The sequence below is a fragment of the Synchiropus splendidus genome, chromosome 16 (assembly GCF_027744825.2).
Source record: "Synchiropus splendidus isolate RoL2022-P1 chromosome 16, RoL_Sspl_1.0, whole genome shotgun sequence".
Lineage (NCBI taxonomy): Eukaryota > Metazoa > Chordata > Actinopteri > Syngnathiformes > Callionymidae > Synchiropus > Synchiropus splendidus.
Window position 1 is genome coordinate 19,463,335 of NC_071349.1, and position 21,578 is coordinate 19,484,912.

Sequence of the window (21,578 nt, forward strand, 5' to 3'; positions counted from 1 at the left end):
GCAGCGCCCCCTCTTGCCGGGCGGCGATGAAAGGGTTAAGGGAAGATGCCAGCGCTGCGCGAGCGGCTCTGAGCATGTGCCGCCGATGCTGCTGCAGTCGAGTACAATGTGTCAGTTTCCAGCGGCGAGCGGAGACACCGCGGAGCACACACCGCGGAGCAGACGCCGCCGCCGCCGCCACGACGCGCCCTGCTCTCCGGGCGTCGAGTTCCATCCGTCCCTCCGGGGCAGCGGCGCTTGTGTGAAGGTAGGAGCACGTTACACGACACGGACACGACCGGACGAAGTTAGTTCTCATCCTGACACTGTCGCGTCGGTGTCGCCGTGTTTCGTGTACACGACCGGTGTAAACGCGAGTGTTTCTCAACAGTTAGCTGCTTCCACCTGCTCAGATACAGCCTCACTGACGCCTCTGTCAACCGCCGGTTCAGCTCCCCGCTCCCCTCCCGTGTCAGTATGGCACACTCGAGTGTCTTCTGCCTCACATTGATCGGTTTATGGTGCGAATACATTCGATAGTTTAAAGCAAAAATGTTCCGCACTGCACACAGCGATGCTGCATCCGCGCATGCGCACTGGCTCAGCGCTGCCAGGGACCGGATAACATGACTGTGGAAATGATCTGATGTTTACAAACCAAAGTGCTGTGACAGTAGCTTATTAAAGCCTTTAATCCAGATCCAGCTGTTATCTCACTCAATCCACGTTACCCTTCAATTGATGGCCATCGAAGAAACGACCGACCACACGTTTCAGTGGATATATTCTTGGAGAAAAATGTGAAATCTAAATATGTTTTTGATGAATCAGTTCATGATGTTGTTTTCCCCTTGTTGTGACTGTAACTGTATTTACAATCTACCTTGAAATATCCTTTTGAATTAGTTCCTCTACATCTCAATATGTTGCTCTGTACCTCACATGTATTTACGATAATAAACTACAATAGATTTTGGTTAGTGCGAGCTCATCCGCGATTCTCTGGACTCACAACTGCAGCAGCTCTTAAGATGTGCAACCAAAGTCGCCTCGGAAAGTATGTAAGAACCTGGACAGAAAACCTCCAGACTCCCTGCCGCGTTGTCCGTTCATGCCTTCACATATATACTGGTTTTCAAGTAGATTTTAATTGTATTTTCTTTTTATTGATGTATTTAATATAATAAAACGTCTTGTATTTTAGCTTTTTCCCATCCATCCTGTTTTGGATCACCCCTTTGTAATGATTTTTAAATGCCCAAATAAGTGATAGAGCTTCTATAAACAATACTTTGGATTCATCTTTCGTCTTTCCCTTTTCTTTGTCAGTTATTGCTCTCTTTGGCGTCACGATGGCTTGCTAATTCCTTGGCTCCCTCTAAGCACAACACCAACTTCATGTTGGTCCTATTTATATTTCCACCTCCTCCAGTTGAAAGCAACTAATATCCATCCTACATTGAAAGTGTAGGTAGACTTCCTGTCATCATGCACTTACCGGGCCGCTTGTGCTGCTCCAGCATGCGGGATTTATTAATATCGACCGACGTTCTGCCTGATTGATGCTCGTCTGCATCCGCTTCCAGCCAGGTAAACAAAACACGCGGCTTTGCCATCATTTAGTCGATAAGATCTCCGGTACCATGCATCGTCAACATAAAGTTGCTGTACTTCTGGCACATTTGTATTCAAATAAAGTCTTACACAAAGTAGTGCAAACCCTAGCAGTATCCGTCCTCCTCTTCTAATGCCTTTATTCAGCTCCTTTTTCAGTCTCAACAGATATTAAAACCCTAATGTCGCCACGTGCGCATGACGAGTTAATACCAGGAAGTTCTCCACACGCCACATATTTCTCATTGTTCCGAGTCAGGTGATTGTTCCGCTCCAGTTCCTCGACTCTTGTCAGGAATCTTTGGCCTAAAATGATTCATGCAGGAGGAGCATGCATCAATTATTCATGGCCAGTGATTGATTATAAAGCCTCTTTGTCTAATAACAGATGAACCATTAGAGGCTTCCCCCTCCACTGTGCTCACCCAAGTCTGTAGATCTGTGGCTTTCTCTCTTGCTGCTCCAAGATTTCTAATCTACAGGCCGTGACCCAGATGCTATTGAGGACAGAGGGCTTAGCCGCCATGTCGCCGGGTCTTTCATTAAACCCTGAACAGCCTGAGCACTTAATGAGTCGGGGGGGGAGACGAGCTGGACTGTGAAGGAGACTTTGTGGAAACTGGCGGGACGAGGCGACGCATGCGGAAACTTCAGACATGGCTGGAACTTTACTGGATAAATAGGCTTCCGACTACCTCACCACGATCCTCAACACGAGCTGTATACAGTGTGGGACGTTTCGGAATCCTATCGACCATCATTTCTGGACTATAAGACGCTACTTTTTTCTCGCGGTTTGAGCCCTGTGGCTTATGCAACAGCGCGGCTAATGTATGGATTTTTGCAGGCTGAAATCAGAGGCTTTTTATTGACCCTTGAAGCACTCAAAATGTGCCTGCGTGTCCACAGCTCTGTCAACAGAGTGGATCTCTTGGAGGTCTGGAATCCAGAAGCAGCTGCTGAGACCGGCAGTGGTGTCGGAACTTTGGGCACACAGGTGAAAATGGCGCATTTTGAGGGCTTTAGTATGAATAAAAGACGTGAGATGCTGTCTCCAGGCAAAGTGCGTTCGGCTCAAAAGTCCGACGTGAACACAAGCCAGCCGGCTTATGTATGAACAAGATCGATTTTCCTTCTTAAATGTAGTGAGTGCAGCTAATATAATATTCAGGTGCGCTCCATAGTCTGGAAATTACGGTAGTTTTTTGCTAGTGTGTGTCCCGAGTCCAGTGAAGTGAGGCAAAGAAGAGAGTGCAGGCGCGGTGGAACGGCTGGAGGTGACTGAGGGGGTGATTGTTGCTCGCGATGAGCTGGTGAGGCTTCATGAAACGGTGTCCTCATTTTCAGAGCTCAGTAGGGGGCGCACTTGCTTTAAAAATGATGTGAGGTTTAAATGACGCCCTTGTTTTACACTCGGTTCAGTGTTCTACTTTGGCTGTATTTGGGTCAGTTGGTTGACAACACCCTTAACAGCCGGTGATGTAAGGGTTAGGGGATATTTCAACCCTGTCCATATGACATGAAACCCCCTCTCCTCCACTGTCTCAGACTGGCTGTGACCTTGCATGACCTCTGTAAAGCCGTCCGAGCCTGAGCCCCCACAAGGATCCCGTGGATGGATGAAGGAATGAGACCTGTCCTCCTGCATCTTAAAATCAATGAAAATGTAAAGTTGTTTATCATTTCTCTTCACCGTGACTAAAGGATTGGCCCTCACAGCTGGACGACTCTTGAGATATCATCTCCATGAAAACCCATGATGGTATCAGAGCTCCTCTTCCTGCCGGCTGGCTCCCGGGGGAAACAAATCCATGTCATCATGAGGGGTGGGACGCGCCTGCACGCTGGCTGAGGGTAACTCTAGCTGCCCTCCATCAGAGTGGCTGTGTGCGTTTGTGCTGCTCTAGACGGTTTTTCTGCCGCAGCGACCTCCGCTGTCCTTCTGATCACCTTTCCTCTCGCCCTGCCAGTGCTACATTTATTCTCATTTACTGAGATAATCTGATTCGCCGTCTGGCTACCATGTGAACACAGCAATAATCTTTTGAAGAGGCTTTTTAAAACATGATATAATAGTCGCTATTGAAGAGGGCAGATGCAGTTCAGCGCTATAGACTGGTAACATGGACCAGGGCACTTTCTAAAATGGAAGAAAACATCCCACAGAAGCTAAATAAAGTAAATAAATACATGAATAAACAAAACCCTACCTTTATTTTGAAGTGAAAAGAGCTGTGAATATCATTTTTGCTGGAGTTCAAACCCCATGTGCTCACTGTTTATTTTCAGTTTCTGACAGGATTTGAGTCTGACCCATTGAATCCCTCTGTTTCGGCCCCATTCGTCGAAACCTCCAGCCTCAAAGCCGCCACTGTTGCCCTCACGCTCAGTGGAAGTTTACAGCTCTGATGTAACTTAGTGGGGCTCAATAGACTCTGTTGCCAGAGCGAGGGGCCACAGCGGGCGCTCGTAAACGCACGCAACCCTGATCAATATTTTGGTAGATGACAGAGGAGGTTGGGCGGTGGAACCGGCGGTTGCAGTCGCAGCTGCAGAGCCAAACAGCAGCCGGCGGACGGAGCGAGAGTCAATATTAAAGGGGTAAATCGGAGAGCAACCAGCGAGGTGATTTGGATGGACGTCCTTCAGGAATGGGAAGGATGAGTCTGTTTTCCCTCAAAATTCCTGGTGAACCTGCTACTGGGGACGATGAGAGACGTGCAGCTGTAAAGGTGGAATGATGAATGTGCTGTTATTATGCGTGTGACCCCAGCCAGAGACAGGGAGAGTCACAGGGCTGCGAGCCATTAAGGCTTATGGAGCTGAACAAACCAGTCCAACTCAAGGTTGGTAACCAATTCCACCCACGTTCGCCTCATCCTGAGGTGCGACTTGCATATCCTGAAATATGTCATTTCACCCAACTTAATTCTGCGCCACTTTCGATCATGAAGGTCAGAAAGAAAACACAAGGAAACAGGGATGTGGTTGTGGTGAATTTTAGTGTTTTCAAAAAAAGACACGTTTGCGTGTGCCGTGTCCACCAGAAGGGACGGACTGGGCTGCCCATGAGTGATGGTTATCTACTCTCGTGATTAAAAACTAGTCGTTTTGCTGTCATCAGTGATATATAATAAATGTCAAAAATACCCCCTTTTCTTCCTTGTTTCTCAGTTGACTCACATCTGGATTGGTGTTACGATATGTTCCGTTCCTCAGAGCACAGACAGATCCGTCCGTATCCGGAGCCGTACGTAACGTTGAGCATCAGTGGGCCTTAAGGAGGGGCAGGAATGGACTGTTCTGTAAACATTGCTTTAGTTTGGCGGTGATTCGGAAGAGCTCAGGACTTCGTGTGAGTTTCACGCCCCTGTACAGGTTCCTGAGAGTCGGTTAGTCACAGCAGCCACTTCAGATCAGATTTACGACAACTGTGAGATTCTTTTTCTATAGACAAGTTTTATCTTTTATTTAGCTGTTATTTTGACGTGAATGGTGCGTTTGTGAGTGTGAACCAGCCTGAAAAGCTTCGTCATAATCGGCAGAAAGATATGACTGGCAGTGAGTGTTTATTATGACCAAACAGGCGCCAGTGTTCCCAGTAAGGTCAACGCTTGCTGCTGTTTTCTTCCCTGTTGGAAGCCCTGGTTTGTGCTGCTGAAAGGTGTTATCAATGACTATTCAGCAGAGGCAACGTGAGATGGAATAGATAGGAGTCACCAAGGGATTTATAAATAGAAATGATTGTTTTGTGCTTCAGGAATGGTCTTTGACTTCCTGATCGTCCACTCTGTTGTTGGCCAGGTGTTTATCTCTCAGCAGGGTTTTATTGTGTTCACACTTCCGGGTGCAGACGTGGCTGTGAACCGGAGCCAGGTGATGTCTTGAGGTGGATACGGTGGAGGGTTGAAGGTTCCGTCGACTCTGGATGAGCGTCCCAGGGTGTAACCTGTCCCAGATTTAGCCTTGGATAAACACTCCCTGCTGTTGTCGTCGGGTTTTGTTTGTGCGCTTTAATAACGATGATCTGGCTGGAAATTCCATCGTTGTGCGAAAGCAAACATTGTAAGGTGAGAGGGTGTTCTGCTGGAGGTCGCTCGCTGGCCTGGTTCCTGACATGAAACGTTCTTCCTGCCTTGAAAGAAATGTGCTAATCCCTCTTTGCCCCGTCCAGCCAGACTTTGGAGACGAAAACGGCCCCCAAATGCGCTTTTGTTCTTCAAGCAAGCTTTTTGTACTCCTGCCCTTTCTCTGAACCAGCTGTTGTGTAATAGTTGCAGCCATGACACACTTTCCTCCAGAGGCTTTTGTGTAGCAGAGGAAATACTCGCGGATGTGTGCTCTTTGATGCCTTTATTGACCAGAGCCTGTGAGAAACGGAGGAAAGCTGTTGCTTGTGTGGGCCTCCTGACACCCAACACCAAAGACTGTGTGTGTGCTAAGCTGCTGGATTTGGAGGGAGCACATGATGGAGGCAGCTATACCCTCTGTATAGCTATGCCTTACGTAAGACGCCACCTCAGTCCCTCGGTAAATAGCTGCGGCCGTCACGAGCACCGTCTCTTCATGTCGAGGAGGTTTTAGTCACCATGTCCTCAGGTGAACCAAAAAGTGGAGGCATGAAACACACAAGGACTGTGGAAGTTGTCTCGGGCTGAAACAATTCATGGATTAACTGACAGGCTGACGTGATTCCTGCTGCACGCTGCGAGTCAGACAGACAGACGGAGGAAGGCGTGAGGGAAAGGTCGCGGTTCATGAAGCTCCTTCGTGGTGGAGAAACTGACTCGGCTGCTCCTGACTTTCAGTGAACGTTTGACTTTAGGTTCTGGCTCATTATGTCACTAGTATATTAGTATTTATTTATTCATGGAGCTTGTGCATCTAGTTACTCAAGTTACCTGGATGTAACACCGGTTCTAAGAGTGTTTTGCTGGTTTGATCTGCCTCTGGGCCAAGTAAACCAATATAGAAGCCCATTAGGGGGTGGAGCCTGTATGACATGGAAGTGAAACCAGAACATGACCCTCATTGATTCATTATTGGACATTACAGAGGTTTGTTGTTGTTGTTTTGTGAGGTCTGATAGTCACGAATGTTTGGCTTCATATTTTTGTCATTATTATTATATAATAAAACAGTAAAGCACAACAAAAAGACTTCAATGTCTGTGAAGCAGAAGAAGAATTGTGGACTGAATTGAATGCATTGTGTGACAGTAGTGTAGCCATGTTATGTAAAAAAAGACAAATGTCATGTCATTTGTCATGTAAGGTCTTTACAAAGTGCTTGAAGGTGTGTGAATTGCTTTCAATGCAAAACAATGATTTTTAGGATTATCAGGGACTCATGGAATAAATATACTTTTATGGAGCAAAAGCACCAACTACTCAATCAAAACAATAAGAGAATATAGAAAGAGGGAATGCAGGACCTGCACAGCTGCTCCTCCTGCTGGACAGACGGGGAGGGAGCGCCTCCTGGTGACAAACACAGCTGAGAAGGCTGGGGTTTCACCCCTATGAAATGCCAGTGTAGGGTGTCCAGATCCCTGCGTAGGGCCCCCGTGTTGTTGACGGACCGGAGAGACCCCTGCATGAGCATTCAGCCTGTCAGTTGGTGTGAACGTGGCTCATACTGTGTTTTATGAGCTGAGATTGACATGTTCGTCTCAATGTTTCAATGTCTTGGAAATATTTGTGTAAGAATTCCAAGTCCATTCAGAGTCGTTGAAACCCTGGACATTGTGTAGTGAAAAAGCTCCCTGAACCAAAGCAAACAGAAGCTTTAGTTTGCTTTGGTTCAGGGAGGATTCCTCCATGTTTGTTGTTGTTGTTCTCATCCTAGCTGCCACGTGTCTGCTGCATCAGTGGGATCAGTGGAGCAGGACCTCCTGCACTGATAAAATTAAATTGAATTCAATTATTAAATGCTTAAATATTTTAACGTGTTTTAATCGTAATTAACTCGTTCAAGTCCCACCACTAGTTTAATGTGAAACCTCTGCAAACAGTGTGGTCACACAGGCAGGAGTCAAAATCTGGAGCTCAGTTTGTGGTCATGGTTAACGTGCAGTTACGCGAACAATCGAGAAAATACTAGACGAATCAGTCACTTTTACCCAAAACACCTGCCATACTGGAGCCACCTCCTGCTGGTTCTGCAGGGTGGAGGGTCCAGCTGGAGTCAGCAGGACGACTGGGCTCTCAAACCGCACCAGAGCTGATGGCAGTCTTCAGGCGACTGGTTGGAAGGAAAACCTGCTCCCGCTGTGGCCCCTTTAAGGGCCGGTTTGAGACCCATGCTCTGGATCAAAGCTGGTCAGCAACAGCTAGCTGAACACTGAGCTCTCACGCCTCAGGGATCAGACCTACTATGGAAGTCTTGCGCTGCTGAGCCGAGGCCAGTGGGGATCAGAGCTGACTACAGAGACTGGAGGAGACTGTCATGTTGGGAGTGTTTGTGGCTTCCATGAACCTTCTCTGTGTCTTTCAGCTGTAGTCGAGGAGCATCGAGGATGACTCGGGTGACGGCGGAGGCCCCGGTGCCGTTGACCGCGCTGTCCCGTTGGTACCTCTACGCCATCCATGGCTACTTCTGCGAGGTCATGTTCACGGCCGCCTGGGAGTTTGTGGTCAACTGCAACTGGAAGTTTCCCGGGGTGACCAGCGTCTGGGCCCTCTTCATCTACGGCACCTGCATCCTGATCGTGGAGCGCATGTACCTGGCGCTGCGCGGGTGCTGCCCGGCGCTGCTGCGCTGCTGCATCTACACGCTGTGGACCTACCTGTGGGAGTTTGGCACGGGGCTCCTGCTGCGCCAGTTCGACGCCTGCCCCTGGGATTACACCCAGTTTCGCTACAACTTCATGGGGCTGATCACGGCCGAGTACGCCGTGCCCTGGTTCTGCGCCTCCTTCATCGTGGAGCGCTTCGTCATCCGCAGGACTCTGAGGCTTCGCTTCCACGAGGGCCCGGAAGACGGCTGGTCCAAGCGTCCGGCCGAGGGAGGGGCGTCGCCGCCAGCGGGGGGCAGGCGGTCCAGGAACAGTGCCAACGGGTACCTCAAAGTGGACTGATCCCAGGTGACTTCTCCGACGGGGAGTTGCCATCGCCCAGGTGGAGAGGTGTCGATCGACCAGCCGCGAAACTGTAGCGGCTCCCTCTTCCCACGCCCGTCACACAACCACGCACAGCCATGTGGGTGGAGCCTGACAAGCTCCAAGAGTCACCCACCTGGATTAGACTTTCAACCCTCCTCATCTCAGATGAGTCATTTCTGCGGATGCATCGAGGCAGCTCCTGTCTCACCAGTCAGTATTGTAACGTCCGCGGCCCATTTTAAACTGTGCATACGTATTCAGACGCACGAGAACCCGCTGTCCATCCTGAAGCAAAGCACCGTTTGAGCTGATGCTCTGAAGAATGTTCGCCCCAGATGCTTGGATGCATGACCACGTCTTCCGATGCGTGAGGAAAGCTCGGGGAGCAGATGGACCGCAGCCTCGTGACAGTGCCTTTGATGTCCAAACTCAGGACCGTGACTACCTGGGTTTGATGGACAAGGCGCAGCCATGAGGTTCTGGGGTCCAATTTGCTAGTTACTTGCATGCGAACGTTAAGCGGGAGCACCTCGGAGTCATCGGCCGTGGTCTTGGTGTCTGAAGGGACCAGATGCACAGACAAATGTGGAACAAGTCATCCTTTGATCTCACACTGCAGAGTCCTGGTCAGCTGACGCATGTGGTCAGCCAGTCAAGTGGCGCCAGAGGTCCCTGGCATCCAAACCACCTCCAGGTTCCTGTGAACAGCTCGGTGGAAGGTTCCACGTCCGTGTCCGTTTCACTGTCGGACGTCTGCTCAGACCTCCGGCTTGGTGCATCTCGACATGCTTCGGTTGAAACTGTGGTTATGCAGAGAATCTCCTGGGCAGTTGAGGCGACGGCTGCCGTCAGGGAATTGAACCACGTTTTCCTGTGTTCAAGGCTGACCTGTTCACCAGTTGCTTGTCAGCTTTGACCCCAACCACATGAGACGGCCACCTGCCTTCTGAATGACTTTTGTCACTGTGAAGTTTCAAATCTGCTGTTGGATCCACCATGGTTTCAATGAGTCAGTGGTGAGTCATCGAGGCTCAGGAGCAAAAAACATGGGACTGTATTGTGATCGGTTCAGGTCTTCCTGCCCATCCAGCCACATTCCATCAAACATGCTGTGACAAGACTCACCGTGGCTCCTGGAGACGCACTCGAGGCGGCTGTAACGGCTGCAACATGACAGGACAGTTGAGCGGCTGAACCTCGGCAGAAGACGCCGCAGCTCGACAGAAAGAAATCAAGTGCTGCCCTCTTGTGGATCCTTTGATAAATGCAACTACCTTTGAGCTCGAGTAGGAAATACAAATAAAAAAAGACACATGAAACTACGTGTGTTTCAAAACGACTTTATATTAGACAGAAAAATGTCTCCACAGTCACCGAGTTCATAACCCAATATTAGCAAAGGAACCTGGGAGCGACTCCAAACTGCATGTTCAGGAGGCTGAACGGCGCCATGTTCTGTACCTGTGTCTCTTTATGTTTGTTGTGAAAGTCCTGTGCTCTGTGTCACACTCTTTAGTTCCGTGCATGTCTCTAATGTTACTGTGTGTGTGTGTGTGTGTGTATTTATTTGACCTTGTCTGACGTCCAAACACATCCACGTCTGACGTGAAGACTTGTCTTTTCAAAACTGCTAACTCATTCATGTATGAAGTAAAGTAAAAATAGAATTAGTGTGAGTGTTTTATTATTATTGTTTTGCATTTTTTTGACATATTTCTTTATCCCATAATAATCGTCGTCCTCTTCATGGGTTGCCACTGCGGGTCCACATCCTCCATTTTAATCTCAGCTGTTATTCCTCAGGGGCCACATCATTTACTGTGAATAACGTACATTTTATTTCAAGATTGTCAATATAAATTTCACTGTTCATTGTTTTTAGTCTTATCCCAGGCTGTCCTCCGCCCCCCTCTGGTGTCCTCACTAGCAGCCTTGCACTTGTCCCCTGTCTCTCCTCTGATGTGAGTCTGTCCTCCCTGACCTTGTCTCCATACTTTCTTCATTTTACATAAAAACTAAAGATAGTCTTGGCACGTGTTGATTATAGCTGGCAACATTGACAAACACGCCGTCAAAAACATAGCTGCACTTGTTCTTACTTGTAAAATGCCACTTCAGCTGGGCTACTCTCCAAATTCAATACAAAATACTATTGGATTTATATGGGCTTTGAAGTCTTCTGCGACTGTGGGGGAGACACCTCTCTCCGTGTGGGTTCTTCTCGGCACTCTGGTTTCCTCCCAGAGTCCAAAAATACACAGTTCACAGGATGAAAAATTTGTCCTGGGAAGTCGGGGTAGGCTCAGGCTCTCCGCCCAGATGTTAAGGGAACAAGTGCCTCATATAATTATTATTTTTTTCTTTATTAGTGCTGTCAATAGATTAAAATGTTAATCTCAATGAGTCACCCAGAAGCTGAGTGAACTCGCGATTGACAAATACTCAAAAGTCTGACCTTATGAATTGTGACAACAATGCTGAGGACAGTAATACATACAGGTCACGAGGGTGGTCGTAATGTTTAGTGCCGCTACTACTGTGTCAACACAGAGAAAGGACGCAAAATGCAGTTAAATTCGACTGGCGTCCTGCAGTGGAGCAGTCTGGCCGCACGATGGCGTTGTTTCCCAAGAGTCGCACAAGCTTCGGTGTTCAAGCTTTCTGATGTACAGCATGATGCTGACATCGGAAAGTTGTTCAATGTTAGTGACCCAAACTCCGCCAGAGAGGTTTGACGCGACAGGCCTCGACACACCTCACGTCAGCGAGCTGAATGTGGGTCAGGAGCCATAAATCCCTCTTAATCCCTCTCACAAAGGCCGCAGCCACCTGAGCGAGGGCGTGTCCCGCGGCTGTGGCCACGCCCCCTGCTGTCGCTCTGCAGGTCTGCACTGTCACAACCTGTAACCGACTGTGCTTTACAGTCTGTGTGCGTGTCATTGGCGTGTAAAAGGCCCCACGACTTCATCATTGATTTGTCCTCTGAACAAACACACCACCTGATGTTGGTGGCTGTTACTGTCCCAGTGAGCTGGGGTGAGAGGCGAGCGGCGCCCTGCACCGGTCACCTGCTCGGTGGGAGGAAACAGGAGTGCCTGAAGGGGCCGCAGTGAGAAGGCCTTCACTTGCAATGGGACCCGTCATGTTGAAGTGCTCAAACGTGTCGGTCTCCTCGTAAAACCAGCCGGTTCTCGCTCCTGATTGGTGGAGCCCGAACACGAGCCCGTGCAGGTGTGTTCCCCGAGGTCACGCTCAGGATCACTTCCTGTCTCTGGGCGTTTGACACCACAAACCGTGTGGATATTGTTTTCCTCTGCGGGGACGGCTGCTCCAGGTGGGCGGGGCTCGTGTGCAAAACCACAGTTGACAGTTTGAACATGTGGCCAGCTGTGGCGCTCAACGTTTCGCTAACCGTCCGCTGCGCTTTGCATAAATGCTTTCCCAACGCTGCTTTGGACAGTTCAGCAATATTAAAAGCTAGTGTACACTGATTTTGTGTTTTTAAGAAATAAAAATATGTTTGTTTTTAAGTAAAGTTTTTCTCATTATAGTGAACTTTGTAGTAGTATTTTACTTTGTCTTTACTTCATTTAGTCTTTCCAATTCACAGCACTTATCTTTTATGTTTAAACTATTTTTTATGACAAATTCTCTCAATATTTTTGTCATTTTGGTCATTTCCATACATGCATCTCTTTTTAAAATAGTTATTTTTCATGTTATACTCAACGTTACCATTCTATTTTCCGTATTATTACCAGCCGAGTCTCGCCTGTTCTGTGGTTGTTCCATGAGCTTGTGCTTGTCAGGAACTGCTTGGTGGAGGTTTGCACTCGCCTCACAGGGGAGGCACAGAAACGTGTGTCGCCAGAGGGGCCACAACAAGGTGTTCAGCCCTGGAGGTCCTGATGTGAGGGGAGCGGTGGCGGCCGACCCTCGGCCCTCGACACCTTCCGAGGTCCTGACAGGGGCCCAGGTGCCGCTGGAGCTCGGGTCTCCGCAGGATTGTTTGACTTCGTTATTCAAATGTCTGTGAATGCAAACAGCCATTTCCACGGCGTATCAAACGGTAACTGCTCCACTGTCTCACCCTGCTGGCGGCCTGAACGCCAGTCCGGGGCCGGGTCCCGCCGCCGGGCCCTCCGGCTGCTTACCAGAGCATGAACTGTGGAAATAGCTGCTGGCAGGAGGGAGAGCGGGAGCCGTTATTCAAATGAAGGTCTGGAGGTGATCGGCGGCGGCGGCCATCTTTAACGTCAAACGCAGCGTTCCGGGCCTCAGTCAGAGCGTCGGCCTCACTCTGGCTCCGTGTCTTGAGTCTCCAACAAGCCCCTGCTGTGCTGCACAAGGTGTGACACGACGAGTGAAAAGCACCTGTGGATGAGAACTGAGCTCCAGTCCTCCACGACACACTGCTGTCCTGCATCAGGATTCACCTCCCTTTATTTTCAAGCGGTGGCCAACTAGTATTTTTATTTGATCCATCGTCCTGTTTTAACTTTCAATTCACATTTAATAAAAAAAACCCCAGATTATTCAAAAATAATTAATTGCATATTTTTGTAATATTTGGGGATATCATAAGATATAATAATAATAATTGACAATAAACCATGATGCAATATTGCCTTCAATGACGTAGCAGCTATTTTATGCATTTGAAGAGATTTGGTTTACCACTCTGTCCTGCTGCGTTTCACTGCGTCTACACCTTTGAGTGCTAATATTGAGCGTTTGAAACAAATCAAATGCAGTTTGGTTGTATTTTTAATCTGCGGTTATGAATGTGTTTCCAGTGATCTGCTTTTCATCACTAAAACTCAAATGTGAATGGAAGCGTTTCAGATCGACACACGGCTCTTCTGAAACATTTGAACGTTCATTCTTCGTTCAAGACCTGATCATGATCTTGATCTTGATCTTGACTTCACCTGTCCTCAGTGGTTTCCTCCGATGTTGGCGACAGTGACAGTGAAGCACTTCATCCTCCTCTGCTTCTGTTTCCCTGTCTAACTGCTGTAACGGCATTTCCGTTGTGCTCTGTGTGTAAACACACACATGCAGCAGCTGCAGCTCAGCCAATTCCCTGTCCCCACAGATAATATTTAATAATGCAAACGCTCCCTGATAAGGATCTAACAGTAGTGCTGGGCCGCCAGCCATCGCCGAGGGTCCGAGTCTCACGCTCACACACGCTCACACACGCTCACGCAGACCGGCGAGTCCAGGGTGCCACGAGCTTGAGCGACAGCTTGTGGTTTCTGCTGTGGCTGCGTTCCTCTTGGATTCCACACAAACCGCGCTGAGAAATCAGGTGCAGCAGGTTCAGCGCTGCTTTGACTCACTTCAGGTGAGTCACTGCATCTGGCTCCAAAACAACAACGTCATTGTAAACAGGCCATGACCTCCTCGACATGTTCCAAGTGATTCACATGAACTCTTATCAACATGCTGAGCTCGTACTTCCTCACCCCCACACCCTCTTTCTTTAGTTTACCTCCTGTCTCCAGGTTCAGCTGAAGCTGGATGGTTCTCACATGGACACGCGACTCATGACTCACTCATGTGATGAGCGACACTGAGAGAATAAGGCAGGTGCGTTGTACATCGGCTGAATAAGCCGCTGAAATGGAGCCTGAGACCAAGGTCTGTTGTCAACAACGTCAAAGAAGACGTGAGTTCAGACTGGAACTGCTGGTTCAGCTGATTGTTCTGAATGTGAGTGGGGTCTGTTGCCCACATGTTTTCTCTAGTTTCACGTGCAAACTGTGGGCAGAGCAAAGGCGGCGCGGCCGGCAAGCGAGCCGCAGGACGCGGCGGCTGTTTGTGCAGGTGCGGCGCTCACAGCCTCGGCTTTCTCCAGCGCCGGCTTCCTCTCCGAAAAAAGCCCCCGTGTCAGAGTCAAGCAAAACAGCCTTGTTTCCGCCCGCCCTCACACACCTCCGCCGAGCGCTGGTGGAGCCGCGGCACTCGGGTTTATTTATAGAGCGTTTGATGTTTCCAAGGCGCCACATCACACAGCGGTGACCTTCGACCTTTGGGCTCAGCCACCTGTGAGATGTGTTTCTTCTTGCTCAAGTGATGAAGAGCAGGAGGCGGAGCCTGTTCATGAAGTTGTTTTACTTGAAAAAACTTCAGTGAATTCAAAAGTCAATACCTTCATTCGGACCATCACCGTGCTGAGGTCAGGTCAGAGCTCTACAAGGCATTGTTGCGCTCATGGCTACATTTTACTCACTATTTTACCGGCTTTATATTGCTGAGCCTCTTGAGACTTAGTTTCAGAATATTGCAGTGGTAAGTACCTGTCAGAAGCCCCGCCCCCTCGCACTATTGGAGCTGCTACATCACATTGTGTCAGAGTATCTCAGCAGTGCTAAGCTAGCTGTGGACAAATCTCTCAGCGGGTCGTTGAATGGAGGTCGGCTGCAGCCGCTCAGGCCTGTGTGTGTGTGCGTGTGTGTGTGTGTGCGTGAGTGAGTGTGCGTGTGTGTGTGTAACTGGAGACGTGGGCTGAGTGATTGCTCGCAGGTGACTGTGGCCAACGAGGTGTGTGTGTTTGTGAGTGACAAGTTCAGCTTACACAGTCAGGGGGAGACGTGACGGACAGCCAGGGGTCAGAGGTCAAACGATGAAGCAAACCAAACCACAGATTGTTTGCAGAGATTAAACCGTCAATTGGAGCGACACTTTCTGTGTGTAGAGAAAATATACACGTTTTTTTTTTAAAGATGCTGAGCTTTATGATCACCTGCTTTTTAAATGTATTTATTCTCTATCATCCTAAAACCTATTCCTGTAATCAACGGCAAAAATGGTTTTGTTTTTGTTCTTTATTTCCCCCAAAATGTAGGAAAACGTTGACATAATAATAATGATAAAGTGCTACACTGTAGATTGTCACCTCAAGTCATATTCAATAATGTTTTAAAATGTTAGTATTGTTTTCTTATCATGTATCGATCATGTATTTTAAGTACTTCAGATAAATGTTTAATGTTTATCCACCAAGGCATTTTGTTTTCTTCAAAATGGTGTCACAGTTCCTCATGACAGCCACCTGCTGACTCCTCCGTCTCAATGAAATCTGACTGCTATTGATGTTTCACGTGATAAAGAGGATTCATAGCTCAACAGTGGGACATTATTGTGAATTATTAAGTGTGAGCTGCTGGGCAGAGGTCTGCGCTCTGTGAGTGCTCTTGGCGCTGGCCTGGTGATGACTGATCGTGAGGACGAGGTCATCGTTGGCCCGTGTTTGCTGAGGGCTGAACGGAGAAGACAGGAAGACGCTGTTGCTTCCTTTCATCGATCAGGCGGCTCGTCCTCGGTCAGTCAGTAAGCAGCCGTCTGATTGGCTGATAGTGAGTGGCCAGACCAAGCCAAAGTTCACAGCGTTGTGATGTAACCGCCGCTGCTTTTGTCTGCTGCCGTGACCTTTACTAGTTCAGCTGCTGTGATTGATTCGGTCCACACACACACACACACACACACACACACACCCTTCACCCTTTCATCAGCACAACCCTCAGTTCTGTTCACACACACACACACAGACGAGACGCAAACAAAGAGCTGGAAATGGCTTCTGCGAACTGGAACTGCAGGTTTTTGGGTTTCAGCCAGCCAAGTCTGTCACCGACTTGATGACTGAACAGGTCCGATCGGTGACGTCACTCCAGAATTCCCCTCTTCATGGTTAGCGGTCACAGACCAGTCACCGCTCCTGACTGATGGATGGATTCATGAAGGATCATCAAAGAGCGGCGGCGCATGGCCGAGTGTCGCGGGCCGAGGTCGGCTCCGCCTGGAGCAGCAGGTGCCACGACCTGATCCGGAGCTGGAATGTGGAGCGCGGCTCCTCGGGGACGGATCCCTGACCGTCCGGCTGTGATCTCCGTGGCAGCTTGGGTCACGCTCGCGCCCGACGCCCCGCGCCTTTCATGTCCCAGTCGGTCGTGACAGTTGGCCCACGCCTCACTCTCATCAGCACCACTCGCATCCAGACCACCCGCGTCTGCAAATATGTCCCCGCAGGTTTGGAGTTGTCTCAAGAATGCAGCCCATCTGGACCCCTCCGAACCGGGCCATGCTGTGTGGGCCGGTCAGATGGCGCTGCTGTGTTACACCTAATGATATTAGAGTCGGGCCCTTCATCATGAATGTGTTGACTTTATAACGTTACAAAGTCGTCCCCGCATCACTGTCATGATGCTTGCTTGAAATGACTTCATTCATCCAGTGTCCATCTGTGTGTTATTCTTCCGAGCAAATACTAGTATATTGGACTAACATGAAGGGTCCCTTTTATAGGAAAAATATATTTCCTAATGTCCCGACTCATTATTTTTCATATTCTCTAAACAATTATTTTAAGGAGAAAAACAATGCTTAGTCAATATATTTGTTCCTGAACTCATAATAACTCATTTCTATTTCTCTGATGGTGGTGTTTTTTTGTTGACTCGACCATGTGTGTGTCAGGTCAATATAAGCTTCAGCTGAAGCTATTTTTCTTCTAATATACATGAAACATCTTGTGTCTTGCTCTCCACTTCCACACATTGACTTCTACTTTTCTTGAGCTGACTATATATATTTAAATAAATAAATATGTAGATAAATAAAATATCAAACACATGAATGTATCTTATTTTATGATATATTTTGTGACGGTCAAAAAATCTATTTAACACATTATTTTTAACTTTTTTTGGGCTGATTATTTAGCGATAATAAACAAAAGCAATAATAAAACAATATTCATTTCTTCAATATTTTTGTCCTTCAAAGTTCAAGTCTATTCCTATATTAGCATTTTTTAAAAATGTTTCTTGGCTGCAGCGACGGCTGGTCAGGCCACCCACAGCAGACTCACTTTCTCGGGGACCCCCCGCCCCTCGCACCCCCCGCCCCCCCGGGAACATTAAGTGACGTCCCAGAATCTCAGGAATCTTCGCTCGTGTCAGTCGCTCAATAAATTCTTCAGTGGCTTTGTTTCTCAGATGGATAGAATGACAACATGCGACTCCAGATTCCAGTTCTGAGTGTGTACCGGTCGAGTCGGTTTCGGCAGGTGCTGCCTGAGTCAGGGTGGAAACCCGGAGCTCCTCTGGAGCCCTGCTCACCCACCAGCAGCGCTTTGATATCAAAGGTCTCCGTTAGAGTTTACGAGCTTCTGTCTGGGCAGATGTGCGGACGGCAGTTGAAGGAGCTGATAAAAGGTCTGTTTGAGATGATAAGACGAAGCTGGGAGGACGGAGGCGGTTGAGATAGCTCCACGCAGCACCTGTCTGTCCCGCCGCTCCTGAGAACCACTGACTCATAGCTGGGCCCGAGACTTTATTGACTCTTCCTGCTTCCTTCAGACTGAAGGTTAAGAGCGTTCACTGGCAAACATACAGCGACCAGCGGTTTATTGAAGAGCAAAGTGCAGAGTTATGAATCACTGCGCTGGTTTGAACTGTTGTGTTGACCCTGCTCTCGCTTGTTACTTCAGCGCAGTCGGACAAATAAAGGATTGAGATCACATAGAGAAACACCATTTGTTATGACAGAAATATCACCTCTACATCTGTAAAGTCAAACCACATGTTTACGAAGACAATTTTAGTGACTCACTCGTGTGCTTTACTATTAAACATGTTGACACAATATTCACGAGGCCTGTCACAGACGGGTGTCACAAAATAAACCACGATTGTTGTGAAGAAAGGCTGGTGGAATGAAAAACCTCACTCAGACGACCTGCTCCCTCCAAGCAAGTGGCTCATGAGGCTTCATGAAACAGTGTCCTCATGTTCAGGGCTCAGTAGGTGGCGCTCCTGGTTGAAAATGACGTGAGGTTTCGCTGAAATCCTTGTTCAAATGTAGAGATTTTAGAGGGCGACATCTAGTGGGCTCTGAAAATGAGGACGCTGTTTCATGAAGCCTTATAAGCCCATCATTACAAGCAGCTAACTACATGCATGTAGCAAACTAAACCCAGCTAGTGCGGACAGCAGTAGTGCGTTAGCTACAGCTACAAACAGAACAGACAACAAGTTGCATATTTCAATGCGGAGAAGTAGTGATGGGCTTGTGAGACTTCATGAAACAGTGTCTTCATTTTCAGCGCTCAGTAGATGGCGCTGTCTGCTCTAAAACCTCTACATTTGAACCACCATCTCAGCCAACTCTCACATCATTTTTAAACCGATAGCGCCCCCTACTGAGCTCTGAAAATGAAGACCCTGTTCCATGAAGCCTCATCCTCCCACCACTACACCCTAGTATTGATACCATACCAAATTAGCGGTCATATCTGGATGTGCTGCCTGAGTATTGAAATGATGAAGATGGTGGAGGACAAGTATCAAACTATTCACTAAGCAAAGAAATAAGTGACGAATCAGTGGACCAGCTGATGCAAAGGTTGGCACACAGAAGAGCAGGGGAGATGATGGTGGCGTGGGCCACAAAGAGGAGTGCGTTGTTCACACCTGCTCAGGGAGAGAAAGCCAGGCCCTTCCTGGCCACGTCCCAAGCTGCAGACGTCAGGAACGTGCCCCATCACAGTCACCACTAAAAGACTGTCTAGACGGAGGAACAAGTGGCAGTAACACAGAGGCTCCTACAGGCAGCTGAGATGATCATGTGAAGCCGTCAAAACACAGACGCAACTGGAAGTGTCACATCTGCTGTGGCAACACCTAGAAACGTCACCCAACCATTCGCTCACTCACAGCAAGAGCTCGTGCTCTTCCTCACGCTTGACAGAAGTGGGGCAGCTGAAGGTTCTTCTAAGAGAATGACACGACAAGATGTTATCGGCTGGAGGTCGGATGGGTTCAGCTTTGTTGATGTGAGGCTGCGATACGGTCCTCTGGAGATCCCTGCGTCTGAGCTGCGGTCGGCTGGTGGGAAGGTGTACGATCTGAGTGTGAGTCTGAGTCAGTGAGACCTGCTGCTTTGTGTCTGCCCTGGTCTTTTGTTGTGACTGGATGTGAGTCAGAGTGTGTGTGTGTGTGAGAGCTGGTATCTGGGTTTCAGGTTTCTCTCTTCACAGCAGACGCTACAGGCCTAACACTGTATCATGCAAGACTCCTGACCCTCAGGCGAAGAGGCTTGAAATGCAGTTACGAGCATCTGTTCCGACCAAATCGTCCAGTTTAAATGGCTTTTTTTGGGGGGAATACACGACAAGCTATTCCATGAATTACTGTCGTCTGGAAAAGAAGAGAAGCTGGCTGCGAGTGACAGGGAGAGAGAAGACACTTGAAACACTCCTTTCCTCTTCTATCTTCATCTTATGAGGTCCGCTCTTTTACCTGCTTCTCACAAGAAATAGGCAACAGAAGTGGCTCGTCGCCCCGCCAACATAGATGTGTAGATGAACAGGTCTTCATGCGAAAAACAAAAGTCATCACAGCTAAATATGTTGCCACGTCGGAACCAGCTGTGGACTGGAGTTTGGACTGATCATGTGCGAGTCTTTCTTTCATTCCTCCATCGTGATGGGCTGACGAGGCTTCATGAAACAGTGTCCTGATTTCAGAGCTCCGTAGGTGGCGCCCTTGGTTTTAAAATGATCTTAAGATTTTAGAGGGCGCCATCTAGTGGCCACTGAAAATGATGACACTGTTTCATGAAGCCTCATCTTAAGCCGACGTTTGGTTTGTAGCTGTTGCTAACACACGCTTGCTAGCTTGCGCTTCTGCTGTAAACATGCCGATCCACATCATTGTGTGTGTTTCAAATGTGGAAATTCACCAGAAGCATTTTGGCTCAGCTCTTTCTCCACACAAGTCAGAGTGGAATTGGGAAACCATTAAAGGGACATAGAAGAAGGCGGGAAGAGGATGGAGGGGTGGTGAACACATCAGGGCTGCTGTCTCATCCCCACCCGACACAGACTCTTGCCCAGGCGACGTGAACATGAGCGCAGCACCAGCAGCACTGGACGGGCGACGCCGCGGCCTACTGTGGCTTAGCCGCTGTTTTAAAAGCCCTTTTACAATAACGCTCACTCTGCAGCTCGCGCACAAAGCCAGCAGGTCCGAGCCTGTGACGACCATTATGTTCCCCCGACGGCAGCCCGAGCCCATAACCTCCTCCACTGTGTAGAGAGTCGCACACATGAACCGGCTGGTTCTGGCTTGCCAGCGCCGGCACAGGTCCACACAAACACCTCCGCAGCCAGACGTTAGTGGGCCATGAACACAAACCTTGCAAATGAGCAGAGTCGCAGGAACACTCTCTCGCACTCGGGTTTCTGTTGAACGTCAAAGCGAATGCGCTCAAACCAGCGGCCGGAGCTGAGGAAAATGAAGTGTGGATGTAGGTGAAGACTGATCTGGACAACTGTTTGGTGACGGGGCTCATTGTCGAGTCCAAAAGTTTCCTCCATAAAAGTGAGCACCGTGACCTTAAAGAAAGAAAATCACAGAAAACTGCTTCTCCCTTGAGTGTCTCCATCACCATAGAGTCATCATGACCATCTCCATATCTCACTTGTGAACAAGACCCTGAGTCACTTGAACTCCTCCACCTGGACTGGACCTTCTATCACTTTTCGTCCTTGGTCTTAATGGCGATGAACTGGAGAGCAACAACCTTTTTCTTGTAGCAATGAGGCTTCATGAAACAGTGACCTCAGTTACAGGTGCCACTAGAGGGCGCTCTCTGCTGTGGAACAATTTCAGTGAAACCTTAAATCATTGTTGAACTGAAGGCGCCACCTACTGAGCCTGGAAAATGAGGACGGTTTCATGAAGCCCCATCAGCCCATTCTGAAGGAATGGATTCACTTTGCACCGCTCTTTAATCCGACTGGGCGTGTCTCGGCGACAGGGGAGTAAAAACAAGTAGTCATCCAGAAGGTGCTCTACTTTAAAAGCTTCCC

General features: G+C 48.6%; 1 protein-coding gene across 2 annotated transcripts; it reads left to right on the forward strand.

Moving 5' to 3' along the window:
* On the forward strand, positions 1-10,366 carry tmem229b (transmembrane protein 229B). Of its 2 annotated transcripts, none has more exons than XM_053845312.1 (2): positions 1-247; positions 8,089-10,366. In XM_053845312.1, the coding sequence occupies exon 2, from the start codon at positions 8,111-8,113 to the stop codon at positions 8,669-8,671; it is 561 nt and encodes a 186-aa protein (XP_053701287.1). In that variant the 5' UTR covers positions 1-247; positions 8,089-8,110; the 3' UTR covers positions 8,672-10,366. The 2 variants fall into 2 exon arrangements, with proteins under 2 accessions (XP_053701287.1, XP_053701288.1); XM_053845313.1 differs by lacking the exon at positions 1-247 and adding an exon at positions 260-5,663.
* The last annotated feature ends 11,212 nt before the right edge of the window (positions 10,367-21,578 follow it).